This window comes from Camelina sativa, chromosome 15 (assembly GCF_030686135.1).
Source record: "Camelina sativa cultivar CO46 ecotype springtype chromosome 15, ASM3068613v1".
In the NCBI taxonomy this organism is placed as follows: Eukaryota; Viridiplantae; Streptophyta; class Magnoliopsida; order Brassicales; family Brassicaceae; genus Camelina; species Camelina sativa.
This window is the reverse complement of record NC_141894.1, coordinates 9,306,338-9,327,393: the sequence shown is the minus strand read 5'-3', so window position 1 is coordinate 9,327,393 and position 21,056 is coordinate 9,306,338. Positions and strand designations below refer to the sequence as shown.

The 21,056-nt window shown below is 31.9% G+C and overlaps 3 protein-coding genes and 1 pseudogene across 5 annotated transcripts; 3 read left to right on the top strand and 1 right to left on the bottom strand.

Annotated features, from left to right (window-relative positions):
* Positions 1 to 2,813: 2,813 nt before the first annotated feature.
* On the top strand, positions 2,814 to 4,296 carry LOC104748303 (MATH domain and coiled-coil domain-containing protein At2g42470-like). The gene is made up of 5 exons (XM_019237105.2): positions 2,814 to 2,847; positions 3,026 to 3,131; positions 3,219 to 3,373; positions 3,476 to 3,675; positions 3,761 to 4,296. The coding sequence occupies exons 1-5, from the start codon at positions 2,814 to 2,816 to the stop codon at positions 4,166 to 4,168; spliced, it is 903 nt and encodes a 300-aa protein (XP_019092650.2). The 3' UTR covers positions 4,169 to 4,296.
* A 9,374-nt stretch (positions 4,297 to 13,670) lies between these two features.
* On the top strand, positions 13,671 to 14,742 carry LOC104746242 (protein MKS1 pseudogene; annotated as a pseudogene). The gene has a single exon (XR_015582386.1). The product of XR_015582386.1 is annotated as a protein MKS1 pseudogene (transcript).
* Positions 14,692 to 17,051, bottom strand: LOC104746243 (uridylate kinase PUMPKIN, chloroplastic). Of its 2 annotated transcripts, none has more exons than XM_010467677.3 (7): positions 16,677 to 17,051; positions 16,332 to 16,473; positions 16,207 to 16,260; positions 15,706 to 15,797; positions 15,314 to 15,540; positions 15,048 to 15,224; positions 14,692 to 14,959 (listed from the first exon to the last, which is right to left on the bottom strand). In XM_010467677.3, the coding sequence occupies exons 1-7, from the start codon at positions 16,895 to 16,897 to the stop codon at positions 14,844 to 14,846; spliced, it is 1,029 nt and encodes a 342-aa protein (XP_010465979.1). In that variant the 5' UTR covers positions 16,898 to 17,051; the 3' UTR covers positions 14,692 to 14,843. The 2 variants fall into 2 exon arrangements, with proteins under 2 accessions (XP_010465979.1, XP_087344893.1); XM_087488767.1 differs by having other exon boundaries at positions 16,332 to 16,470; positions 16,677 to 17,036.
* Positions 17,052 to 17,654: 603 nt separating this feature from the next.
* Positions 17,655 to 20,628, top strand: LOC104746241 (uncharacterized). The gene is made up of 5 exons (XM_010467675.3): positions 17,655 to 18,534; positions 18,648 to 18,797; positions 18,904 to 19,026; positions 19,104 to 19,540; positions 19,707 to 20,628. The coding sequence occupies exons 1-5, from the start codon at positions 17,907 to 17,909 to the stop codon at positions 20,343 to 20,345; spliced, it is 1,977 nt and encodes a 658-aa protein (XP_010465977.1). The 5' UTR covers positions 17,655 to 17,906; the 3' UTR covers positions 20,346 to 20,628.
* Positions 20,629 to 21,056: the final 428 nt, after the last annotated feature.

Genomic DNA, 21,056 nt, shown 5'->3' with positions numbered 1-21,056 from the left:
AAAGTATTATCTTATTATTTTATCGAATTGTGTTATTTTTTACACTGCCCCAACTTGAAACCGGAAAACCGTCCCAACTTGAAACCGGAAAAATTTATTAATTTATAGCAAATATTAATTCAAAGAGTATCTTATTATATAAAGTTCAATGACAAAATTACTAATTAACGAGATCGTGACATGTGTCAATTGTATCATTCAGATGTTGACACATGTCAATTTTAAATTTATAAAAAATAGAAATGTAAAAGTTCAAAACCTACCATAAAAAAATTTATATAAAAGTAAAATAGAGAAAAGAAAATCTAATTTTATTTAAAATATTTAAACAGTTTAAAAATTTAGAAAAAATCATTATAAGGAAATTATATATATATATATATCATAAAATTTGAAATTATAATATTGTTTACTTATTTTAATTTTAAGTTGCTAATTTTACAAGAAAAGTTATTACTTTTTATATAAGAAAAAAATGATTGTGAAAATTATACAATTAATTACTATTTCTAAAAAAAGGTAAATACTCACCTTTTACACAAAGAAAAATATTGTTGAAAAAAAAATATAAAAAAAAATAGATTGTCTCATATTTTTTTCACCAATCAAATAATTTATTCAAAAAGACTGCTATTGTAATATATAAGATAGGAGTATGTAAGATTAACATATGTGTTTTTGTATCTACACAAATATTAAAGTAAAGAGACATCTTATTATATAAAATTATATCTTTTGCATAACTTTTTTCCTCTAACAAGATCGTGACACCTGTCAAATATATTGATTAGATGTTGACACATGTCAAAATAAAATATTTTTTTTTATAAAACAGCTAATTATATTTATAGAATTTTACATGTTTATATTTAAAAAAAATTCTAAATCAAAAAGGAAAACTAACAAAATCAATATATTTTCTATTGTATGCTAATAATATTATACATGTATTCTCAATAAAATTTTGACATGTGTAAGCAAAAACTTAATTTATTAAGCATGTATATTAATCAATAATTAATGAATAAAAAAGTTAAAAAGAATAATATAAGTTATTTAACATAATTTTTGTATATTAATCAATAATTAGTAAATAACAAAGTTAAAAAGAATAATATAAGTTATTTAAAATAATTTTAGTCGGATATAAATTGTATTTATCGTTGCAATATAATTTTTTTATTGTAAGTAAGTACACAAAACCTTGAAAGAATAATGTACTTTATAAAAAGAAAATTTCAATACATGATGTGTATTAGTATAGTTTTACATGTTTTATTTTAAATATTTTAATGCATGCAGTAATATGAGAAACCTGGAAAAAAAATGAGTTTGTAGGAATGAATTTTTGGTTAATTGTTGAAAATTGACAAAAACATTACTTATGAAATTGTGACATATAGAAGAATAATATTGAGGATATTTTTGGATTTCCAAAAATTTTGTGGATGTTAACTGACTTTTTTACTGATTATTTTTATTGTTAAATTTAAAATACTAACCAATATACATATTATCTCATATGATGCTCATATTATTTTTATTATTAAAATTTCAACTTTAATTCATGAAGAAGTGAATTATGGTTTTACGATGAAATAGATAGTTAAACTTAAATGTGATTACTAAACTGAATGTCTAACGAGAAAATTTATTTTAGATTTAAAAAATTTCAAATATTAATAAGTATCATTTATTAAAAAATCATTTAAGAATATTAGTAATTTTTTCTTATGATTGATTTTATAATTTCAACACATGTATTTTTGTAACGCATATGTCAAAACATAAGATAATTCGAAATAAATTATAATTTATATAAATGAATCTTCAGTTATTTGATGAGAATGTCTCTATATCTTTATATATGTTTTTATTTTATAATTTTCACTCATTTAAAATTGATTAAGATATGAGGTAAAATTAGTACTTATGAGATAACAACATAACAAATATGTCTTAAATAATGTTTGATTTATTTTTTGAGAATTATATTTTGTTAATTTTTGTTTGTATTTTCAATTGTTACTAAGATATAGATTTGATATGATCTATTAATTGTGTTTGATATAAAATATTTAGTTCTATGCATTAAGATGAAATGTGTAATTAAACTTAAAATATGGTTTATTATGATGGTATAGATATTTAAATAGTACTCCCTGTCCTATAAGAGTTTTTGGGTAAAAAAACACAAAGATTAATAAACAATAAAAATTATATTATTTATTAAATTTCAACCAATAGGAAAATATATTGTATAGCTCAAATAGTCATATATTTTTTTTTCTCATAGTCATATATTGTTATATTAATAAAAATTGTACATAAAAGTTTGAGAGAATATTATAAAATAGAACCAAAAAAGCCTTAAAACTCTTATATTATGTAACTGAGAAAGTATTAAATGAAATATGAGAAGTTTATATTCAATATTAAAATGTTATAAGATAAAATCTAAAAACATGTATATTACTATTTAGTTATTCTTAATATTTTTTTTTTAATTTTACCGCGTTATAACGCGAGCCTTATCTAGTTAATTTATAAAACTGTATATGCCTAAACAGTTATGAGAAATTTTCCAATTTTTTTTTTCAAAACTGTTTAGTTTTTTTTTTTTCTTTTCTTTTCTTTTATTTGGTTTATAGGGCCCACTTTTTACCATTATTAATTTACGCAGAACGTATCCAACTTTGTATAATAGGGTTTTCGTCTAGCACTCCAAAATCCTTCTTAATTACAAATTCTCTGCAAGAACTTTTGTCTTTTGGTTGAGGAAGTAAAAGCCTAAGAAAGCGTTTTGATAAGATATGGGGAATCAAGTGCAGAAGAGTACTAATTCGGGTAAGTCGTTGGTTCTTCTGATTTCTTTTGGTTTAAGTTTTGTTTGTTTGCTCTTTTGGTCTCCGAGTAGCCAAACAAAAAAAAAAAAAAAGTTGATGAGAAATTTCTTTGTCGTCTCTCCTATGTAGATAATAATAATTAAAAAAAAGCTAAGAAAGCGTTTTAATCAATATATCAGATATAGGGAATTCTGAGTTGCAAACGAGTTTCTCGTTTGAGATAAATAACTTCTCCGAGAAGAAAAAGGGGTCGTCTCCAACGTTCTTAGGCTGTGGATGGGAATGGTAAGTGAGTATAATCAATGTTTAGTGTTAAAAAGTAAGTATGGTTATAATCTTATACTTTTGTAATAATTTAAAATATTATCTTAGGTTTGTTGTATTTCATCACAAGGAAAACGATGATGACTTGCGTCTGTACCTGTGCGTTCACAATTTTAGAACACTTCTAACTGGATGGAAAACGCGAGTTCGTCATCGCTTCATTTTGTTGAATCAATCCAGAAAAGAGCTCTACAGAGCAGCTGGTAATGATATGATATCGTATCGTAATTAATACATCATATATAATATCTCACTGATAAAGAAGATAAGTTTATATATATATACATATCTGTTTTGTCTTACAGAAACAACAAGCATGTTCTGCGCTAAAACCCCAGCGTGGGGTAGTATGACACTCCCTCTTAGCAAGCTTAAAGAGGAAGGATTTCTGGAGAATAACAAATTGATCATTAAAGTCGAAGTTAAAGTAGCTGAAGAAGAAGGACGACATGTAACTGGGAAGGATATGTTTGAAATCGAAGGTTTTCAGGTTCTTTCTACTCAGGTATGCTTATACATATATAGGAGCTTCCTCATTTCTTTTTCTTTCTTTCTTTCTGGATAACCTGATCTTGTTGTTTGTTTGGCAGGCTTTTCCTGTTAGCCGGCTATTCATGAAACACCCAGACATTGCAATTGATTTCAAACTAAATTGCAAAGGTCTGAAAACAGCATACATGAATACTATCATCAGCCTCATCGAGACATTGTGCAGGCCTCCTAAGAGCTTTTCTGAGACTGAGCTATGCAGCATTGACAGCGATTTGAGAGAGCTAACAGAAGCGGGTTTTAAGCTGGATTGGTTAAAGACAAAGCTTGAGGAGGTTTCCTTGGTGAGGAAGAAAGAAATTGCTGATGATCTCCGAGTCCAAAAATTGGAGGAACGGGTCAAGAGTGTGCAGCTGACTTTGTCGGATATCATAGTTGAACTGGAAACTGAAAAGGCTAAATCTGCTGCTGCTGCTTCTAAACTTTTATCTTTTTCCGACATTATTTGATGCCAAAATCATCTGGAGTATTGTAAATTTGTGACAAGATTAGATTTTGATGGTAGGGAAGGGGTCAAAGTGAATATTATCTGATTTGTTAGTTGAGGCTATGATTAAAAAACTTATATATTTAGCTATACACACACTCTCGGCACGTACAAATTAAAGAAATTTAAAAGACAGCTTTGTGTGCTTAGATATATATGTATGGTTCAATGAATCTGACTACAAGCTGTACGTACTAATAAGGAGGAATAAGGTTCCTTTAGATTGGATACAACAAATTCGATAAGATACAACAAATTAAAACTAATACTAAAATGCTAACGATCGATGATGTAATAATATAGGATTTAATAACACGGCTATGATTTTTCATGTGGCATAAAATATCATAAAAGAGTCATAGAATATGAAAACTTACGTGCAAAGATTCTCCTACTATTCAATAGGATAAAAGTTTGGTGCCCTTTTTACAAATAGTATTTAGTTTGATAGTTTATGCAACATTTACAAATAGTATTAGGTTTGTTTATTTGTTTATGGCTTTATGCAACATTTTTTTCCTATTTTTTTCAAAAAACTTTTCTTTATTTCGTTATTAGAATTTTTAAACAAAGCATTGGTTGTGGAGAAACAAGTTAGGTTGAAGGTTTTTATGCAACATTTTTCTCTGTAAAAAAAAAAAGAAAACAACTTTTGTTCATTTTTTGTTAAAAAAAAATTGTAGTCAAAGCATTTGTTGTGGAGAAAGAAGTTGGGTTGAAGGATAATCAAATCAAATCTTATGTGGAAGGTGAATTTTTTTGTTTGTTTGATAGTTTATGCAACATTAATTTTTCTCTGTTTTTTTGAATTTTTTTTTTTACTTTTGTTCATTTTGTTATTAAAATTTTTACACAAAGTATCGAATATGGGGAAATAAGTTGAGTTGAAGGTTGGTCAAATTAAATATCATGTTTGTTTGATAGTTTATGGAACATTTTCTCTGTTTTTTAAAAAACTTTTGTTCATTTTGTTATTAAAAATTTTAGACAAAGCATTGGTTATGACTTATGGGGAAAGAAGTTGAGTTAAAGGTTGATCATATCAAATCTCATGTAAAAGGTGAATTTTTATTGTTTTTTTGATGTTTATGCAATATTTTCTCTATTTCTAAAAAAAAAAAACTTTTGCTTATTTGGTTATTAAAATTTTTAGACAAAGCATTGGTTATGGGGAAAAAGTTGGGTTAAAAGTTGAGCAAATCAAATCTCATGTGAAAGATGAAATTTTTTGTTTGTTTGATAGTTTATGTAAAAAAATTTCTATGTTTTTGTTTAAAAATATTTTTGTTCATTTCATTATTTAAAAAATTAGACAAATCATTGGTTGTGGAGAAAGAATTTGGGTTGAAGGTTGAGCAAATCAAATCTCAGGCTGAAGGTAAATTTTTTGTTTGTCCGACTCGAACGACGAAGTGGCATTAGACCCTAGTTGCTAAATTTCCAACGATTCCCCCCACATTATACGCTACGTTAGAGTAATCTGTTAGACCCTGAATTATTAAACGAAAAATCGTCTAAAGAATCTAACTAGTCTTTGTTTAACCATCCTAGATTGTTTTTAGATAATCTTTGATTATATCCGATTAAGGTCAAACATTATAATATCTTATATCTTATATAATAAGAGAAGGTTTTTCTCAATATCTGCTTAAAACATGACATCTGGCTTATTATATAACTGACACATGTCCTCTCTTATTCTTAAAGGCCATTGTTTTTACATTTTCAAATTGGGCCTAACAAAATAAAATCAGTTACAAGTCCAGCAAATATAATTGACAGTCCTTACACCCATCAGGAGGATATGAACCAAACGACGTCAAATTCACCTATACTCACTTTCTCACAACCATCGTTCCCAGCAGCTACCACCTCTGATGTACCTTCACAAAAATCTCCTAATTCTTGGGTTTATTTGGTTTAATTTTCCTACTCCACCACCAAATTCTAAATCATTCTAAATTCTAAATTATAATAAGAGAAGGTTTTTCTCAATATCTGCTTAAAACATGACATCTGGCTTATTATATAACTGACACATGTCCTCTCTTATTCTTAAAGGCCATTGTTTTTACATTTTCAAATTGGGCCTAACAAAATAAAATCAGTTACAAGTCCAGCAAATATAATTGACAGTCCTTACACCCATCAGGAGGATATGAACCAAACGACGTCAAATTCACCTATACTCACTTTCTCACAACCATCGTTCCCAGCAGCTACCACCTCTGATGTACCTTCACAAAAATCTCCTAATTCTTGGGTTTATTTGGTTTAATTTTCCTACTCCACCACCAAATTCTAAATCATTTCCGGTTTAATGTCTGTGTCAAGATCTCGAACACCTATTTGAAGTTCCGAATTGTATGTAACATTAATCCTGTCCAAAATTGTTTTTAAATTGCCTGGTATCAAATTTAGAAATATTAAGAAAGAGGTTTAGATCTTCACTACCAATTAGAATCATATAAACCATTATTATGACGTTATTTGTATTACTTATTACAATCTTTAAGGTAATTAAAGAATTCCATTGAAGTATATCCTTCATTTTCATCTTTACGTTTACCACCCAATTATAACGTAATGAAAATAATACCAAAAACCTATGATTTCATGGTCATTAACATTTCATTCCAATCCCTGATTACTCTCCCTCAACCATTGCATTAAGTTTTTTTTTAAATAACAACCTTTGACGACACTCATCTTCTCTCTCACACACCATGAGTAAAACTAAAACAATAGCACCCTACTCTACCCTTGATTCAACTTCCAACGAAATACACAACACTGGTATCAATAGGATTGTTGTTTGGGTCATCCATATTTGGGAAGTTCGAGACTTTTGAAGAAACAATATGTTACTTATTGTTCCTGATGAAAATGTCTCCTTATTGATGAAAATGTATATTATCTCTATTATTGTTCTTCTTGACCCCTAATTTACCTCCATTTTAACACATTCATTTTGCCTTTGTTTCAGGATTGTGCTACACAAGCTTCAGTTGTTCCTAAGCGTGTGTCTAATTTTCTAGATCAATTGGTTAAAGGCCAGTTGTACAACATCAATGATTTCGATGTTGTTGCATCCTCCAACCGTTATCGTCGCACCAAGCACAAGTGGAGAATTGTTTTCACGGAGAAAACGTCTTTGGAGACTGTTAAAAAATGACAATGCTCTATTGGATTTGATAATTTTAGGTTCTCTACTTTTTCAGACTTGCTTGATATGGTAAACAAGGGTGAGGAGCTTCCAGGTAACAACCTTTTTTGCACTGTTCGTATTTCTGGTCTCATAGCTTCCACTTTGTTCTTCAGCATATAATTTATATCTACATTTACCCACTCACCAGATGTTGTTGGCCAAATATCCTCGTCTCGAACATTTGAAAACAAAGATCAGAAACCACCCTTCAAAGACAACTTTCAGTTTAATACTGACTTGTATTTTAGAAAGGTATTGGGTTTTTTTTTTTTCAGATTCCTTCTACACTTTGTAAGTCTGTGACTGTGTAACATTTATGGTGTTTGTTGTAGTGGTGACAACGTATACATATCTCTTTGGAGAACTTGCGGTCGATGTCCATGCCAAACTTTTAACCCTAAAAGATGAAACAGTTATTGTCATTGCAACCCATGTAAACCCAGAAAAAGTTAGGCGTAAGTGTTTTGTTTTTAACGTTCTACTTTCTATTAAATATTAATTGGTTCAACGTTTTAGTGTTCTAAAACTTAAAACCAATGTATATGAGCCTATGAATGAATATAATGCTAACAATGGGCCATATGTATTCTTGACAATTTCAAAATTAGAGCATGGGTTGACAATTTCAAAATTAGAGCATGGTTTTTCTGTTTATGATTCGATGTTCTTCATCTTCATCTTCATCTTCAATTCAATAATTTCTACAATTAATATAGATATTTAGAAGATTTATTTCACAATTAAAAAAATTATTCTCCTATCATATCTTTTTGATTTTAAATTTTAAATGTAGTGAATCATCATATAATACATAAAGTTAATAAAAATATATATTTTTCTTCATATATCGTGATTGAATTTTTTTTAAAGAACATATACTACTCAATTAATATAAAAAGTGTGTGTTCAACATACATATATTGTAAATTTACCGTATATAGTAAATTATAAAATTTTAAGAAGTTTATAATCCATAACTGATATATCTAAACTTAATAAAAAATTTAAAATTATGAATATTTAAACATATTAAATTTTCAAAATAACACAAACGAGTTATATTACATGACGAGTTATATGACATGACATAATTGAATTGATAATATTAGAATTTTTTTTATTAATATGATATTTCAATGACTTCAATACGGGTTAAATACTCATTTTACTATTTTAACAACACAAATATAAAATATGTCGAATCAAACTGATTTAATTAAAATTGTATTAAATAATAATTGTTGTGCGGTATATTGTGGATTGTATATTAAATTACTAAAATTAACAAAAGAATACATTAGTAGAATTAGTATTAAAATAGTACATTGACAAAAATATTAAATAAAAATTTATTCCGCGGTATACCGCGAGTCATAATCTAGTTTATTTATTATGGATGAGAGATATCAAAGTTTAAAAAAATAAGTAACTTTTCTGTTAGCACAGTGATGTTTGAAAAAAGATATCGAGAGACTTAAAGAATCATATTTTACCAATCTTTTGTTTTCTTTCATACTGCCGTGGGTGTAGATAGCTCGACGAGATATTGTATCTATCTAGCTCGTATCTCAGTTCGAGAAGAATTAAGGACAAGAAACCAAGTGTATCCACTGGTCTTTCTATCCACTTATTCACCTATTCTGTTAGTCATTGGCCCAAGTGTTTATAAATAAAAAGATTATAGGGCAAGATTATAATCGACGTTTTGACATTATAATGTCAAACCATGATCTTAAAAATTAAAATGATTATATACTCTAAATCAAAAAAAAAAATTTAAAGTGCCTGTAAAAATAATAGTCAGCCTACACATTCTTGTAAACCCAAATAACTAAAAATAATGTTTTCACTATATTAAAGATAAAAAGGCATGTAAATCGTAAAGTATACAATTCTTAAGCAGATTTAAAAGCATACTCCTCTGTATTTGACTATTAGAGTTGTAAAAGAATTAATTTTTTATTTATTTAGTAAGGGAAAAATAAGATAATATTCTACTAAAAATTAGGCATAGAATAACAAGTATTTTAAAATGGAGGGAGTATTAGGCAAATTTATATTTAGTTTGTGCTAACATATTTATGCAAATTTGACATCATTATTTTAATGTCATACTTTACTTTATTAGCTTGAAACAGATATTACATAGTTATTTTACCATACTAAATAGCATACTTATATTTAGTATACTAAACTTGATAAACATGTAAAAAGTCTGCTTATTTTTTATATAGACTTTAAAAGCCTATATAGCTAGTCTATTGTTGTTAGTATTCATAAGATCTTGTTTATAAATTAACATTAAAATGATGATCACATACAAATTTTTTCCTATACATTGTTACATTCTTTGGAATCTATGAAATTATTGATAGAGAGTTTTTGTATTGAACGAAGAAATTTAAGTGATCAACTGTTTGATTGGGCCAAAATAGATTCCATATGTGGGCTTTTGGATAAACAAATGAAAGCGTGTTTCATCTGGACTTCCAAGCTTAATCGAATATGAAGATTTATCAATCACAATAACTGATTTACAGAATTAGCCAAACTAAACACCCTAAGAAATTTCTAACAGAGGTTTCCTGATTACTGTCTGGCAAATAAAAAAAATTCTATAAAGAGTTAAAGGTTCGTGCGTAAGATAATACACTGACGAATCTATCACACAACAGTCAAATTAATAGCAGAAAAATAAAAATCATTGAAAAAAATATAGAACAATAAACCAAAAGTAGCACATTTATTAATTATTTAAACGAAAGGTTTATCGAAATCCACTGAGTGGTTTGAACCAATCACAATACCCTCGAGCTATGTATGCATGTTGAATGTATATTTTGGTAACAGTGTGAGGCAAAGGATTTGGCAACTTTGTTTGCCGAAGATGCCAATAACATTTTATTCTTTTTCTTGTTGAAAACCATATAGGAAAGGATCGTCTTGATGTTGAATATTTAACTATGAGAGGGCAATTGCTAAGTCCTTCGAATCTGTCTCACACTCGATTATAGGATATGTTTTCTACATCGTAACAAAACATCACTAGTTTTAAATCCAAGTATCCGGGTTTAGAAACAAACGATCGCGTTAAAGTATGTAATAACAGATTAAATTCATTTTTTTATCAAAAATTATTCTACTCAAATTATTGTTATGATTCGAGGAAAGTTCTAATGACTTTGAAACATTTTTCCTTTAGATCACGTAAATGATTTGCTCATTGCACATATAATTTTTAAATCCTATTATCACCTTTAAAATCTCAATAAATTAGCTTAAATTTATATCAAAAAATTAAATTCAATGTTTAGTCATAAATTTATACATTCCAATCTCTTATTTCTCTTTGACTAAAATTCTATATTGTCCTAATTTTAAACGGCCAAATTCTTCTACTATAATGGTTGACTGGCTGGTTTCTTAATATGTATATTTCATGTGATGTACTCTACTTCATACTCAAATTATTGTTATGATTCGAGGAAAGTTCTAATGTCTCTAAAACATTTTTCCTTTAGATCATGTAAATGATTTGCTCATTGCACAATTTATTTTTAAAGGAAAATGGAGGATTTAAGATCTCAGACAAGGAACTAAAGTTTATGCAAGCATGTAAGGTAGTAGTCTGGACTGGTGGTTAGGTGGAGGAGAAAACCTTTACGGAATGACCAAATAATCAAATAAAAAATTTAGTTACTCTTATTTTCTCCTTTAAGTTTTTTTCTATTGCCATATTGAGTAAGGTTTTCTATTAAGTTATGGAGACACCATGAGCCTACGTGCATGTACACTACGACATATTCATAAAGTTAAAACAATGCAGCTTAGCCTAAGATATATATCACACAACGGTATAATTGTGTTAGAAAATGATTTTTTGAGTTTAAAATTTAATAATACATTCTTTTATTTATATATTATTCTAACTTGGATATTTGTTAAGATTACTACGGATAGGGAGACCTAAAGCTTAAAATAGATGATCAGATCTCTATTATATATATATATATATCGAAGGAAAACATTAGAAGAAACAACGTTAGACGAGGTGATTTGTAATTGATTTCAGTTAACTTGTGATATGGAACTTCAATTTCAACTTTCGCTTATGTCTTCATGTAACAACAAAATAAAGATGATGAGGATTTGCCTTAATCAATGTCGAAGTGAATAAAATCACCAAAAGGTGATCTTTATTTTATTTTATTTTTGGTTTAAAGCCACTGAATAGGCTTTGAAGTTTGAAGGATTCATATCATTTTCCATCTTGTGTTGACAGGACAAAAAAGGTGCTTTTGATGTTAGCGGTTACCAACAGTTAAAAGAGAAATAAATTACACATTATCTGAATCTGAGGATGAAAAATGTACAATATTAAGGAATATAATATTTATTTTATATCTCTAAACTTCACCATATTTAATAAAAGATTACTCATGGGATAAATTCAAAACTCAACAATGATGGTAGATCTCGGCTATTTCTATAAAGCCACAACGGAAACAACGTCCAAACAAGTTATTGTCGTAGTTTAAAAGTGACATGTATTAATATGACTATATGAGTCTATAATTTTTAGTTGACAAATTACGTTTTGACCCAACAGAAAATACAAAGACGATGATCATTTACCCATACAGCTTACATCAAGCATGTTAGTATTCTGGAAGTTGTTTAAATATTGATTGACCATTTTAATGTTAAATATCATTTCAATGTTTACAAATACATTACATAAATCATCTATTTTGTAATCACAAAATTTGCCTTAAGTGTATTGCAAAATGGTTACATCGCAAAACAACATGTCCTAAAAGAGAATCAGTCTAAGCTTTAAAACATTTTGTTATTCAAAAAAGTAAACATGATTAATAAAATTCATTATACATGAGGGTGTAGTTTAATTACTTAAGATACATACTCTTCCCCTAAAAATTTATATAATTTTTATCAATTAAAAAAATCCAATTAAGAAAGCAAAATACAGAAATATAAAAATCTAACAGTTAAAAAAATTGCCAATGGAACAAATACTAAGATAAGCTCGTGCGTAGCACGGGGCAACTCCTAGTTAATTTATATGTTTTCTCATATTTGTGTATAATGTTTTCAAAGAGTTTTTGTGTCGAACAAAAGAAAAGTTAAGTAGTCAACTGATTGATTGGGCCAAACTAATTTCCTTATGTGGGCTTTGGATAAACCAACGAAAGTGTGTTTTCATCCGTACTTCCAAGCTCAATCCGTCAATCGAATATGATTTAATAATATCAATCACAATATGGACCTTTTCACACAACATGAGGTTTCTGATCTTCTGGCAAATAAGAAATTCTAGGAGTTAAAGGTTCGGACCTAGCTTTCACACAACATGAGAGACAAGTAGAAGAAAACAAGAAGTTCAAGAACCCATTGAAGAAAGAACGAAAAAAAACAGAGAACAATTAACCAAAAGTAGTACATTTGTTAATTATGAAAAATCCAATGAGTGGTTTGAACCAATCACAATACCCTCGAGCTCGAGCTATGTATGCATGTTGAATGTAAGACTATGACTCTATGAGGCATAACATTTGATTCGTTTTTTTTTTAATGTTAAAAACCATATGAGGAAGGATCATCTTGATATTGATTTAACAACGAGGACAATTGCTAAGAGCTTTAAAAAGCGGGTTCGACGCTGTCTCACGCTTGACCCCTGTATACTTTAGGACACATCTTAACAACATACTAGAAGTAGAAGCCCGGTTTTATATCCAAGTCTTCGGGTTTAGGAAACAAATCTTTCATGTAAGATCGCAGTACGTAATAACAAATTAATTTTTTGTTTTAATGTTTGAGCTTTTATGTTATTTAATACTGTTTTCCTAGTTTGGATTTGTATTAAAATGTTTGAAAGAAACTAGTTCAATTGTATTAGTAGTATTTTTCTTCGACAACTCATTATAGGTCTTATTAGGTTTGTTACTTCTATTATAGTGCAGTAGCAGTCTAGCAGACATCAATTAGCTTAGAGTAAGGTACGAAAAGAAAGCAAGAATTGATCTATGATACCATACATATTGACATATTTTGTAACTTCAAGTCTTCTAGAACATGTAAATTAAACTGAAGTTTCACGGCCCAATAATAGTATGCGTTAATTGTATTGCAGAGAGTCAGAGAGACTGAGAGAGAGAGAGAGAGAGAGAGAGAGAGAGAGAGAGGTAATCATTGAAGACATTATTAAAATTGTGTGCTGATTCCTTGATAAAATAAAGTAAGATCTTTCCTACTAATTTTCCAAGAATGGGGAGGTTTCCTCAATGAGGAATGTGCTGTACAGCTTTGGTTGGACACACAAAAAGTCAACATTTCTATAAAGTCAAACTAATCCTTCTGTTCTGTTCTGTTTTTTTTGGTCAATTTACTCAGTCGCCCAAACAATTTAATTCTCAAACCAAACAGAGAAGAACAAAACTCAATTCTGAGAAGAAGAAGTGAGAACTTTAATAAATCCCCAAATTTTTATGGATCCGTCGGAGTATTTCGCCGGCGGCGATCAACAGAACCAAAAACGGCAGCTTCAGATCTGTGGTCCTCGTCCTTCACCTCTCAGCGTCCACAAAGACTCACACAAAATCATCAAGAAACCACCTAAACACCCTGCGCCGCCTCAGAACCGTGACCAACCCCAGCAGCCTTATGTTCCTAGAGAGCCGGTGGTCATCTACGCCGTTTCCCCCAAGGTCGTACACGCCACCGCGTCTGAGTTCATGAACGTAGTCCAGCGCCTCACCGGGATCTCCTCTGAAGTTTTCCTCGAATCTGGCGGTGGTGGTGGTAACGTTTCACCGGCGGCGAGGCTAGCGTCGACGGAAAATGCTAGCCCGAGAGGAGGTAAAGAACCTCCGGTGGTGGTGGCTACAGATGATGAAATCCCCACGGCCATGGAAGAAGCAGCTGAGTTTGGTGGTTATGCTCCGGGGATACTCTCTCCTTCTCCGGCCATGTTGCCGACAGCTTCTGCCGGGATTTTCTCCCAAGGTGGGATGTTCTCGCCGGCTATACCGCCGGGAATGTTTTCGCCGGCGGGATTGATGAGCCCGTTTCTAATGTTTAGTCCTGGTTGTACTAGTTTGGTTGCTTCTCCAACTTTTGCTGATGTCTTTAGTAGTCATTTATGGGATCTTTAGTAACGATTATATTTATGTGTTTTGCTCTGTAATTTTTTTTGTATTGTATCTTTTTAACATATCCAATGTTGTAACCCAAAGGGTTTAAAAATGAGCTTCATGTAAAAAAAAAAACTAAATTTAACTTTCAAAAATGTCAGACAGATTCCTAAACGTTGTCTGCAAACTATATATATATATATATATATAGGAGTTACAAGATTCTCCTGACCTAAGATACTCTGTTAAGTTTTGTGTTTTTGAGAAAGAGGACTTCATGTAGTAGTAGTTGTAACAACAGAGTTCCAGGTTCCTCCTATCAATGTACCGACTCTCTCTCCTTTGATTGCTTTCGCGATGTTTCCAGGTTCCGATAGATTGAATACCACAACTGCCAAAATCAATACAGACCAAGTAAGCATTCTGTTGATGATCATGTAATGTGGTTGAGGTTTGAGAGAGTGTTTTGAAATAAAGACCTGGGATGTTGTTTTCTTGGCAAAGAGTGATAGCAGTCATATCCATTACAGAGAGGTCCTTTGAGGTTACTTCTTGGTAAGTTAGTGATTCGAGAAGGCGAGCGTTGGGGTTTCGTTTAGGATCATCGTCGAACACTCCATCAACATTTGTTGCTTTTAGCACTACTTCTGCGTTAACTGTGTCCAATGCGAAAAGATTTTTTTATTTAATGATGCTAATGGAAGCACTGGAGAACACTTTAAAACAGAAACCATCTCTGACTTACTTTCAGCACATCGAAGAGCTGCTGCAGTATCGGTGGTGAAAAATGGATTGCCTGTTCCAGCTGCAAATATAACAACCCTGCCTTTTTCTAGATGTCTAATTGCTCGTCTTCTAATGTAGGGCTCTGCTACTTCCGACATGCGGAAAGCGGTTTGGACACGGGTTGGGATGCCGATACTCTCCATTGTCGCTTGAAGAAATATTGCATTCATCACAGTTGCCAGCATTCTGTCAAATTTTCAGATGAACCAAATGAGACAAAACAAAAAAAACCCCAATAGACGAAATTTAAAGGTCTTATTGGCGCAAGGGGAACAAGATAAGTTCATACAGAAGGAGTAAAGTTCAGAAAAACAAATTGTGTGCACTAGAGTCATGAGTGGATATAATTACCCGATATAATCAGCAGAGGAGCGATCAAGGCCACTGCACCCAGCCCAGGTAGATCCACGAAAGATATTTCCTCCTCCAACAACAATAGCAACCTATTGCAAAGGTTGTAAGATCAGGACAGAACACACAGAACATTGCAACGGGTATGCTCAATGACCCAACCCATCATCTATTACATGTATAGTTCCTTTAAAAGCTTAAAAAATCAACTGGAATTCTCTGTTCAGCTTGTATACTCTCCCATACATCTCCGCCCCATGACTTAAGCACCCGTTTCTTGTAAGTTTAAACTAAATGATTTTCCGCATAGTTTCTTACTTCAATATAGGCAATCATCAAATACTTAGGGTACTAAACAATTGCATTTACCATACTCTATTATCAATCAACATGTCTACGAAAGAACACAAAAAGCTTAATACCTAACCACGAAGAAGTGTCACAGTAAACACAATTTACAACTAGAACAAAAATGTATGAATGTAGTGTTTCGAGAATAACCTCAATACCAAGTCGAGTTACTGCTGCAACTTCCCTTGCAATCGCCATAGTAACCTAATTAATGGGAAACTGAATGAGACTTCTGTAGTAGGAAACACAGAACAAAGAAAAGCAAAAACAAAAACCTTAGGATCTATATTCTGCTCCTCGTCTCCAGCAAGAGCTTCTCCACTGACTTTGAGTAAAACCCTTCTCCATTTAAGCGGTGGTTTAGACGTTCCGTCAAACGAAGGCATTCTTGGAAAAGACGATTGCCCGTTTAAGCTACTAAAAAGTTCCAACTTTAACAAAATCAGCGAAAGTTCCAAACTTCACGAATGGGTATAGTTTACTTCAACCAAAACAATTAAAAATCAGATTTAAAGAATATTTATAATGAAGTCTTAAACCCTAAACCGAAAAGTGTCTTCATTGACGAATTTTCACAAACATGTTATAGGCGTAAAGATTGAAAATTGAATAATTCATACCTCCCGTTACCGTTCCCGTTCATGGACTCTGGAGTCGAACCGTTGTCTGAGGACAAAGACGAAGAGCAGCTGAGAAGTACACGCCTACTACAATTCTGTGCGGAGAAGAAACTACGATGAAGAGGAGTGAGAGGGACGAAAGAGATTCGGGAAATAGAAGAAGAAGAGGAAGAAGAAGCTGAGATTGGAGAGTAAGAGGTGAGAGGCAACGGAATCGCCATTGCCGGAGAGAAGAATTGAGAGATCTTACTGAAATAATTCAGTAGAGAGAAGCGTCGCCGGCAAAAAAAAGGGGTTTGAGTTTTGGGAAGATAAGGTCTGGTTCGATTGTAATTTATTCATTAATCTTTGCCGTTATATATTTAAAACTGCCCCAAATAATTCACTATATTTAATGTTATCTTTATCTTACAAAATCGAATTTCATTAAATTAATATATATATATATTTTTTTTTATAAGATTTTGATATACATGTCAAAATGTTGTCTTTAGATTTTAATATTTGCTTTATATACTTATTAGAAAATGTAATATTTAATCAAATCCAATTAAATATGTATAGAAAACCAATTTTGGGGCACTACATTTAACAAATAGCTACAGATTACAGACACTTTCTTATATTTAAATAATCACACTATTTTATATGTATTTATTATTGATTAATAGGTTTTGAAACATTTACATCCTACAAGAGAAGTGAAGAACCACAAAGCAGTCCTATCTTCATTTTTTTTTTCAATGACTTGTTGTAAAATTATGAGTTTTCTTACCAAGTTCAAGTATATAAGTATATTTAAAAGTTTACTTACAATGAAGTGAAATTAAATTCCTTACTTTGCAACGACGTAAAATTGTTTAACACTAAAGCTCAATCTTTAAACCAAAAAAAAAAATCTCAATCTTTTAAATATTCCCTGTAAAAGTTGAAAGTAACAAACACAAATATAGAAAGAAGTAAAAAGAAGATGAATCTAAATCTTGAAATAGTTCTTGAATCAATTACACAGTATAAATGTTAATTCTTTGAATCCTTTCTCTCTTTCCTTTGTCCTTTAAAAAACCTTCCTTCAAAGAGAAGCCACCACTCTTTTAACACTTTACTCATGTCTCTCTCTGTTCGAGTAACGGAAAGCTCTGTTTGCTTTTAAAATTTTTATAAAAAGAACATTATTATACTTAAACAAAACACATACCATCACGTTTCTTGCCGGGAAGCTACCGGCAAATGGATACTGAAAAAGGTTATCCCAGAGGTTTCAGAGCCGACAGTATACGATCCGAAACAGGCCGGAGCAGTTTCAGGTCAGATAGTATGCAAATCGATGAAGCAGCCGAGCTACCACAAAACAAGATAGGACAAGAGAACTCGACCTATCTTGTCCTCTTCAAGAACATAGACAGTGGAAACTTAGAAGCCACGAAAGCGTTCTTGGACCGAAACCCTGAGGCTTTAACCGCAAGCTTAACCTCTAATGGAGACCGACCGATCCATAAAGCTGTTTTGTCGGGTCACATCAAGATCGTGGAAGAGGTCATAAGAAGAATTCAAGATCCAGAGCAAGTGTTGAAGATCAAGAATGATAATGGTTACACTGCGCTTACTTATGCTGCGACCGGTGGGATTGTGAGGATTGCAGAGTGTTTGGTGAAGAAATGTCCCAGTTTGGTTAGTGTCCGGAACGAGAAAGAGCATATACCAATCGTGGTGGCTTCATTGTATGGTCACAAACATCTTGTTCGGTATCTTTACAATCACACACCTCTCAGTGATCTTGATCCTGATGGTTCAGATGATCACAATGGCAAGAATGGAGCGATGCTTGTGACTAATTGTATTGTCGATGGATTATATGGTAAGTTCCTTATTAATTTTCGTATATTATACTTTATGCTGTATGTTCATATAACTTTTGTTGGCAACTATATTATATGTTCACAAGATGGCTAATGTGGCGCATATATAAAGGTATTGCTTTGGATCTGATTCAGAGATATCCTAAGCTGGCTTATACTCGAGACAGCGACAACGATACAGCGATCATCGCGCTTGCTCAAACACCTTGTGCGTTCCCTAGCGGTACCCGTCTTGCGTTTTGGCAACGGTGGATATATCATTGTGAGTATACTTACTTAGCTTATGCTTGCTTATTAGACGAAGACTAAATATAACTTTTTTTTAATTATTATAACTTTATAAGGAAGTTCATGGTTTTCTCTTGCAGGTATTCACATAGAGAAAGTTAATAACCCTCACGAAGTTCTGAATCATCATGACCATCAATACAGGAAAGCAGAAGATCATAGTTGGATTCAAGACAAGTTGTGGAAATACCTTAAAGTTCTTTGTAAGCAGTAAAACTCATCTCAAATAGTGAGCCATGTCGATGATTGTGATCAGTTTTAGATGATTTTTAATTGACAGTTCCACATATAAGACGGGTATACAAACTGAAGTTAGGACATGCTCAAGCCAAAGAGATACTAGAATGTATCTGCCAAGAGATACCTAACTTTGACATGACCCAACAGAAGAACAGCGGTCTACACCAAGCTCTCTTTAAGGCGGTAGAGAATGGTATTGTAGAGTATATCGAGGAAGTAATGAGGCATTATCCTGATATCGTATGGCTGAAAGATAGTTATGGTCTTAACCTCTTCTTTTACGCCGTGAGTCAGCGACAAGAGAAGATCTTTAGCCTGATTTACAATATGGGTGCTAAGAAGAACATCCTCGCTACAGCTTGGGACAAACTCCATAACAATATGCTTCATCATGCCGCGTATCGAGCCCCGGCTTCGCGTCTTAACCTTATCCCCGGTGCAGCTCTTCAGATGCAAAGGGAACTGCAATGGTTTAAGGTGATACATAGTTAATATATATGTCTAACTACTACTTGCTACACAAGAAACTAGACATGTTTATGTACTGCACGAACCTAGGATTATAACTCTGTATTTTAACATCTACAAATCATTTCCTCCGACCATAATCCTAGGAGTTTTTAATTGCTGTCTTTGAAACCAGGAAGTGGAGAGGCTAGTGCAACCGAAGCATAGAAAAATGGTTAACTTGAAGCAGAAGAAAACTCCAAAAGCTCTGTTTACAGATCAACACAAGGATCTCGTGGAGCTAGGAGAGAAATGGATGAAAGACACAGCTACTTCTTGCACAGTTGTAGCCGCTCTAATCACCACAATGATGTTTTCCTCGGCGTTTACTGTCCCCGGAGGTTATCGCTCAGACAATGGTTTGCCACTCTACATGCGAAAGCACATTTTCAAGATTTTCATCATCTCCGATGCTATCTCTCTTTTCACCTCATGCATGTCTCTCCTCATGTTCCTCGGCATTCTCAAGTCTCGTTACCGTGAAGAGGATTTTCTTCGATCACTTCCGACGAAACTGATCGTTGGTCTTTTGTCTTTGTTTCTCTCGATGGCGACAATGATGGTGACTTTTGTCGTGACGCTCATGACTCTGGTTGGAAATAAATTTTCTTGGGTTTCGGCTCAGTTTATGTTGCTCGCGGTGATTCCGCTGGGGATGTTCGTTGTTCTTCAGTTCCCGGTGTTACTTGAGATCTTCTGCTCGACTTATTTTCCTAGGGTTTTTGAAAAGCCTCGCCAGTCTCGGCGAATATTTAAACTTTGCTCTAGAAACTAATGATGATGATCAAGTTAATAACTCTAGCCAATGTTGTGAAACATAGCCGCGGCTGCTACTTCACCAGTGATGTTTGATCAGAGAGTTGGTCGGCCGAGAGTTTTCTATTCGTTTGTTAGAAGCAAGTTTTTTCTCGCGGACTTGCTGAGATGATGTAGAAATAAAAAATATCTTCTTTTAGTATATCATAGACTGCTTATATAGGCAATGCTTTCAAAAGTTCGAAGCGAGCCTCAAGAAAAAAAGAAAAAAAAAAATTGAATATTGTTTGGTGTTTAAGAAATGTGATGGCCTCTCTTGATTAATAATAATGCAGTCAAATTCAGCTCAGCTAATTTATTATTTGCAAACAACTGTACCGATGTTTAAGTTAACTTTTTAGTTATAATATTTCATTTTTTTTATACCAATAGTCAACAAGAAAAGAGTGTTTGGTGAAAGTGTTTGTCCTCGGAAAGAAAAGATGTACAAGATACGAAAATACCTTTGCTTCGCTTTGCTTCCAATACAATGCCATTTGTCAACAACATGTTCATTCGAAAATTTGAACGTACAAAAATGTGTATGTGCGTAAAGATTATTACGGCCGGTCCGAACACAGATTAATTAAGAAACTCTTGTTTAGTATTGGGGATTTTTATGTTCAGATTAATACTAGATATTTCCAATAATAAATGTGTTATTCAATAGTATATCTGGAATCATACGTAC